This window comes from Lactuca virosa, chromosome 2, assembly GCF_052849685.1.
Source record: "Lactuca virosa cultivar CGN04683 chromosome 2, Lactuca_virosa_CGN04683_v6, whole genome shotgun sequence".
NCBI lineage: Eukaryota > Viridiplantae > Streptophyta > Magnoliopsida > Asterales > Asteraceae > Lactuca > Lactuca virosa.
The window spans coordinates 228,207,742-228,216,094 of record NC_136427.1 but is presented as its reverse complement, the minus strand read 5'-3'; the positions used below and the strand labels follow the sequence as shown (position 1 = coordinate 228,216,094).

Below are 8,353 nucleotides of genomic sequence, written 5' to 3'. Positions count from 1 at the left end.
TCTACAAAAGTTTATTCTAACCGAATCTTACACATATCACTCTGAAACGTAAATCAATAATCATATAAATTTTAATTCAAATAGAATCTCATACATATATATACTTTTATTCTAACAGAGTCTCAAACATTTCACTTTTACACATTAATTAACAATAATATAAAGTTTCATTCTAACGGAATCTCACATATATCACACATTTTTTTTTTCAATATAAATATATATGATATTCTCTTGGAGTAACATATACTTCATTCTATCAGTTTTTGTTCTTAGTTCTTATCACAAAAAAAACCAATATCATCGAAAAAAATGTTTATAATTAATAATAAAAAAACATGTTTATACCACAATCATACATGCATCAAACATTCTAGCAGAACAAAAACCATAACTAAATGATTCTATCATATTATTAGCTTTTTTTTTGTAAATATCACAGCAAAAAAATCATTATAATCAAACCCAACATTTTGAAGGTTAACTTTCTTAAGAAATTAAACCAAAATCATACCTTCTTGTTGCAAAACACAAATCATACATACATAAATCAGTCTAACTATCATCATACCTTCAGGTTGCGAACGGAAATAATCATCATCATCATCATCAAGATTCCACACCGTATTTGCTGTGTTCTTGAACTTGGACTTGAACGAAGTCGATCTTGTACTCCGCATTTTTCAAGCATACACTTCACAGAAAACCCCCAATGCCGCCTTCGTCTTTTAGGGCTTAATAGTCGATATTTATATGAAATACCTTCACAAAATCTTTCGATTTTGAAGGTTTATTATAGAACATCAGAATATGTTTTGATCTCTGATACAAATGGGTTTTGATTTGATTGTTTATGAGATATTTGGGATGGGTGAATCAGTTCCAAAAGAAGCGAACATTTCCTATTAAAATGATGATGGTAACGTACAAGACTACCCTTTCATGCCTGATGATTTAATGAAATCCTATTAATTTGTTTTTTTTTTCTATTTAATTTTAAAAGAAAATCACATGCTTAAACTAACACAATTGATTGGCCTAGAATCATTTACACATGCATACAATAGTTAGCAAAAACACACTAACCTAACCATATATATATATATATATATATATATATATATATATATATATATATATATATATATATATATATATATATATATATATATATATATATATATATATATGGGGATAGGGAATATACATTACAGCCCCACCTAAGCTTAGGTACTAAACCTCTAAAATATGTCGTTTTAACATGCTAAATATGCCCGATTTCGTTTCACTTGGTAAATATATCATCGTCCATAACATTTCTTTCTTTCATTATCGTTTACCATATCTGTTTTCTTTCCTCAATTATCGTTTATTACTTCACCCAAGTGAACATTACTAAACCCTAAACCCTAAATTTAAACCCTAAACCCTAAATCTAAACCCTAAACCCTAAACCCTAAACCCTAAACCCTAAACCCTAAACCCTATTGTGTCGATCTTGAATTTACATCTTCAAGTATTAACCGTGAATCCATTAACCGTAATATTTATATAGTAAAACAATGTATTTTCAAGAGGTTTAGTACCTAAGCTTAGGTGGGGCTGTAATGTATATTCCCTTTTCCCTATATATATATATATATATATATATATATATATATATATATATATATATATATAAACAATCTTTGGCACAGACAAGCATAACCAATCTCAACTTCCACCAAGCTTTAAGTTAAAGAGAAGTCTACGTCACCTCACCGTCCTCAAAACGGATAATAAATTATAGGAAACGCATTCTATTGTTTACCCTGAAATAATTCCACAAATTATAGTTCATTTTATCAAAGAAGGTAATAATAAAGGAATTCTTAATTAATAGCGGCTATACATGAAATATGCTTATCTTTTGAATTATATTAGTACAAACTAATCATTTTCTGTATTTTAGATTTAATATTTTCCTTCTCATTATGGATAATTTATTTAATATATATATATATATATATATATATATATATATATATATATATATATATATATATATATATATATATATAAGTTCAAATTAGACATGCGATTCTATTCATGTAAGACATGAGAATGTGTTTTAAGTTTATAATACATTTTTGGGTTAAAAAAATGAAAAAGTTAAAGAAATGACAACAATAAATTGACATTAAATATCATTATTTTTAGTATCCAAAATTAAACAAGAATTCATTGTTCTAATGATTTTAACTAGAATATTATTCATAGTCGTATAATATATGTAATATTTTTTTTAGAATTTTATAAAATTTTAGTAATATTTTTATTTTAACATCACAAAGATTATTCAGTTATGAACAATACTCTAGTTAAGCTATTCAACTATAAGGATGATTTTATTAAGAATATTGTTATGTTATTATTTTCGTTATTTTTAATACCCATGGGTTTCTTTTTCTTTAATTATATTTATATAGATCGAGAACCTAAAACATTAATATTCATCAAGATAATATATATATATATATATATATATATATATATATATATATATATATATATATATATATATATATATATAGATGACTAAGTTTCTATTATGGAATGCTAATATCAGACAGTATTGTCTGAATAGAAGCTGGCTGGTTAATTCCCATATCCTATTACACAAGAAATACTTCTCCCCTTTTATAATTCTATGATTTGTAATTAATTATACACATGATCCCAGTTAATATTGAATTAGTTATGAGCTTGTATTAGCTACTACACCCATCCATAAATAACTGATTCAATTTCCATCACACACATAATTGCTAGCATAGTTCAATCTTAAGATCGTCGCAGCATGATCCCATCTCAAATTACTAAACTACCCTTCATCCTAGCCCCAGCTCCCCCTACCCCTAAGTCCCTAACCCTCCTTCATTCACAGGAATTACCTAAGCAACTCCATAGAACCTACCGTATGAGAAGCTTGAGTACTAGGCTGACCACAGGCTCGAACAAAATTAGAGTGATTATTCGTACCGTGATTGTTCATGGTGGTGGTGGTGCCAATAACGTTCAACCCCGGAAGTGGTGATGTTTTTGTTGGCATACCGCCACCACCACCACCGGCTGCTGCAGCTTGTTCCAATGATTGCACTTGTTTTTTCAAGAATTTCATGTAATGAGCAGCCTCATCTAACATCGACGCTGTGTCCATTTTAGTACCTCCGGGAACTAATCTCTGCAATATCCTAATCCTCTCGCTGATCCTCTCCCTCCGGTGCCTCGCAGCCACACTCTGTGGGTCCTTTGATATCTTCACGTTCCGTCTCTTTGGTGGCTTGACAGACTCCGGGTCTATCTGAACTGGCTGCAACGCCGCCATCCGGAATATCATCTCCCTCATGGCCTCTACCGAGTCCGGCTTCTGCTGAAACCAGCTGCATCGTGGAAATTCGCGTAACGTCCTGATTTGTGGCGATGGAAGAATTACAGGTAGTTGGTTACGATACATGAACTGTGGTTGTGGTGGTGGGGAGGGGTGGTTGCTGGTGTAGCTTCCGCCGGAGAATTCCATGAGTGGTGAGTCGGAAAGATCTTGGAAAGGAAGAGAAAACTGTTCCGGAAGCTCATCTAGCTCCATTATCATAGGCATCATCTCCATTTGATCTTTAGCTTGAACGCTCAGTGACAGTGGATTAGGTTGAGAGAGTAGTTAGAAGAATTAGGGTTTATGGATAACACACTACTGTAGGAATATGCAAGTGGAACTGTGGAAGGCTATAAATAACAATTTCACGACTAATATTTTAATGCAATTATTATGCCCTCGAATTTATTGCAACAACAACAACAAAATATATATATATATATATATATATATATATATATATATATATATATATATATATATATATATAATTTGATGTAATTAAAATTAAAACTAACGAACTCTACTAAAACATTATAAAATAAAAGAAGAAGATTTGAGAGAATTCTTGAACATTTAGAATGTTGTATTCAAGGTGATATGTTTTTCTCTTTACATTTGATGAGTATTTATACTACATAACATCCTATTCATACATTATCAAAATAGTAATTTAGTAGGTAAATGAAATTATTCAAGGGGTGAAAACTGTTTATCCACATGCATTGTCTAACTCAATAATTTGATGTAATTTATAACACTCCCCGTTGGATGACAATTTTTCTAATATGAGTTCAATCTTGAAGTACTGCCTCATTAAAAACCTTGCTAAAAAAAACCTAGTGGGAAAAACTTTAACGAAGGGAAAAAGAGTGTAGTATATAATTGACTCCCCCTCATATAAACATCTGTTACATTACGTGTTATGCAAACGTCGCATTCCGATGCCATGTAGATGTTTTCTGAAGATTGCAGTAGGAAGTGCTTTCGTGAAGAGGTCTGCTACATTGTTGCTGGATTGAACATATTATATCTCAACCTTTTGATCTTTTATAAGCTCTTCAATGCACTCAAAAAATTTTGGAGGTATATGTTTTGTCATGTCACTCTTGATATACCCTTCTTTCATTTGACTAACACATGCTGAGTTATCTTCATAAATTAAAGTTGGACCTTTATCTTTATCTAGTCCACATGAAGACAAAATGAGTTGTCTCATCGATCTTAACCATGTGCATTCTCCACTAGCTTCATTTAGTGCAATTACTTCAACATGATTTGAGGATGTGGTGACAAGTGTTTGCTTTTGAGAGCACCAGGAAATTGTGGTGCTTCCGTTCATGAATACGTATCCAGTTTGAGATCTAGCTTTATGAGGATTAGATAAATAGTTTGCATCTGCATAACCAATCAAACCTTGTTTTGAATCATTAGGACAAAATAATCCTAAATCAATAGTTCCTCGAAGGTATCGCAAAATATGTTTGATCCCATTCCAATGTCTTTTTGTTAGGGATGAACTGAACCTTGCTAGCAAGTTTACAACGAAAGAAATGTTGGCTCAAGTACATTTGGTAAGATACATAAGAGCCCTAATTGCATTTAGATATGGTACTTCTGGACCAAGAACTTTTTCATTTTCTTCGCGGGGACGAAATGGATCTTTGCCAATATTTAATAATCTAACAACCCTTGGGGTGCTTAAAGGATTGGCATTTTCCATATTGAAACGTTTCAAAACTCTTTCGGTATAATTTGATTGATGCACAAGTATTTCGTTAGGGATATGCTCAATCTGCAAACCAAGACAATATTTGGTTTTCCCAAGATCTTTCATTTCAAATTCTTTCTTTATAAGTTCAATCACTTCAAGGATTTCTTTATTTGTTCCAATGATGTTTAGATCATCAACATAGACAACTATAATCACCTACCCAAATGTTGTTTTCTTAATAAATAAACATGGACAAATAGTGTTATTTTTATAACCTTTACTTGTCAAATAATCGCTTAAACGATTGTAACACATGCGTTTAGATTGCTTTAAGCCATACAAAGATCTTTACAATTTTATAGAATACATTTATTTTTGTTTTGCACTTACTACTTCAGGCAATTTAAATCCTTCAGGGATTTTCATATAGATATCACTATCAAGTGATCCATACAAGTAAGCTGTAACAATATCCATAAGACGCATCTCTAAATTTTCAGAGACTGCTAAGTTGATTAAATATCTAAAAGTGGTTGCATCCATTACAATTTCGTCTTTCTTATTTCTTTTTCGTACGAAGATCCATCTATACCGTAATGGTTTCATAACTCCAGGTGTGAGGATAATGGCCCCAAAAACCTTTCTCTTGTTAAGAAAATTTAATTCAACTTGCATAGCCTCCTTCCATTTAGCCCAATCATTTCTTCTTTGACATTCAATGACAGATTGTGGTTCAGGATCATCATTCATAATATCATATGCAACTGAATAAGAAAATATTGCACGTATATTATCAGTTTCATTTTGGTCACATATTCTATTTATTTGACCATAATTTAGTGCAACATCTTCCTTTCCTGGGGAATTTCGATATTTCGTGTTTCTCTAGGAACATTTTCCTTATGATGTAATATATTTTCTATTCCTCTTATTTTTCATGGTTTCTTATCTTAAAAACCAAATGGTCTTCCATGCTTTAGGCATGTTTTAGACTCTTGAGTGACTTTATCGTCAGATTGTCCATATGAAATTTCAATTCGAGCTGGAACATTGACAGTTGGTATATATATGATTTAGTCACCCTTTTTGTGTCAGTAAATGCATCAGGAAATTGATTTTCCATTTCTTGGAAATGCATTATCTTTTGACCTTTAATTTTACATTGCGTTGTGCGAGGGTCAAGATATGATAAAGAAGGCTCATGCCATGAAACATCCTTTTCCTGAATCTTCTTTTTTCCCAGTTAATGATGGAAAATTTGCCTCATCAAATTGGCAATCAGCTAGGCGTGCTATAAAACATCACCTGTTAAAGGTTCAAGATATCTTATAACAGAGAATGACTCATAACCAACAAATATTCCCAACCTTCTTTGAGGACCCATTTTTATCCGTTGTGGTGATGCAATGAGGACACACACTACACACCCAAAAACTCACAAATTGGATATATTTGGTTTTTGACCAAAAGCAAGTTGTAGAGGAGAATAAACATGATATGAACTTGGTATTATGCGTATCAATGATCCAGCATGTAAGATTTCATGGCCCCAAATAGAAACAGTAAGTTTGGTCCTCATTATTAATGGTCTAGCTATTAGCTGGAGGCGTTTAATCAGTGATTTAGCTAAACCATTTTGCATGTGTACATGAGCAACTGGATGCTCAACAACAATTCCTACTGACATATAATAGCCATTAAATGCTTGTGAAGTAAATTCACCAACAATATCAAGTCTCATTCTTTTGATAGTATAATCAGGGAAATGTGCCCTTAATTTAATAATTTGAGCAAGAAACTTTGCAAATGCCATATTAAGATTTGATAATAGGAAAGCATGACACCATTTGCTGTATGCATCTATTAGAACCATAAAGTATCTAAATGGTCCAGATGATGGATTAATTGGTCCACATGTATCACCTTGAATTCTTTCTAGAAATCTAGGTGAATCCCTTTCAACTTTCGTTGAAGAATGTTTTATAATTAACTTTCCAAGGGGACAAGGTGTACATGGTCTTATGCTACTAGATTAAGGGAACTTCTGCTCTTTCAATGGATGCCAATATGTATTCTCAGTTGTCCTTCACATCATTGTTAATCCTGGATGGCCCAACCTATCATGTCATAAACTGAATGTCCCAAGATCATAATGTTTTTATTTGACTACCATATTTGATTGAATCATATGTATATATGTATAATGCAGACCATAATTAAGTGTTGGTAGTTTTTCAAGCACAATGTTTTTGTCTATAATATACATATATTTCTTATTTTCAATGGTCACAATTTTTGTGTCATATCCTTTGAAATTTATGCCATTGAAACATAGTAAGTTTCTATTAGACTTTGGAGAAAATAAGGTATTTTCAATACAAAATCTTGTAACATTTGGTAATATAAATTGGGGTTCCCAGTTCCCTCTATCAAGTCTGCATGACCTGATATTGTATGTATGTCTGTTTTTGTTGGTACTAATTTTGAAAAATATTTCTTTGATTTCAGAATAGTATACGTACTACCACTATCTTCTATACAAAGATCTCCTACCTTTTCTTGGTATTCTGCTCCAGTTGGACTCATATTAAACTTCACATATGAAAGAAATAATAAGCCAATAAACATAATTATAATAATTATTATAATGAAGGTTCATTTATTGTAAGAAAGACATTACATGAAAAAAGGAAGGAAAAACAAGTTTATTAGAAAAATAATAGAAATTTTTAGTTTATGTCTTCCATGTCACTGCAGAAATCAGCAAAAGGATGGATAATGTCTCATTTAACCATTGTTTTAGTGTTGTCGTCATATCGTGTACCTTGCTTTCCGTTGTTATCTTTAGTTGTATGTAATATACGTTATCATATATATATATATATATATATATATATATATATATATATATATATATATATATATATATATATATATATATATATATAGACACACACACACTCGAGTTAATTTAGCTTATTTCGGTAGGATATTCGGGCATAGTAACAACTAAGTACAATGCTATCTGAAAAGTTGGTCACGGTAACGATTAGGTATACTACTTTCCTAGTAAGTTGGCTAGTGTAACGAATAAGTACGATGATATCTTGATAAGTTGACCATAGTAACAACTAAGCATAATGTTTTCCTAGTGAGTTGGCCAGTATAATGACTAGGTACAATGTTATATCGAAAGGTTGACCAGGATAACGACTAGGTATAATGTT

The 8,353-nt window shown here is 31.4% G+C and overlaps 1 protein-coding gene across 1 annotated transcript; it reads right to left on the bottom strand.

Moving 5' to 3' along the window:
• Window positions 1-2,677: 2,677 nt before the first annotated feature.
• On the bottom strand, window positions 2,678-3,720 carry LOC145156844 (uncharacterized). Its single transcript, XM_079076069.1, has one exon. The coding sequence runs from the start codon at window positions 3,644-3,646 to the stop codon at window positions 2,930-2,932; it is 717 nt and encodes a 238-aa protein (XP_078932195.1). The 5' UTR covers window positions 3,647-3,720; the 3' UTR covers window positions 2,678-2,929.
• Window positions 3,721-8,353: the final 4,633 nt, after the last annotated feature.

Coding starts and splice junctions, on each gene's coding strand:
- LOC145156844 (XM_079076069.1), bottom strand. CDS start 3,646: ATGGAGATGATGCCTATGATAATGGAGCTAGATGAGCTTCCGGAACAG.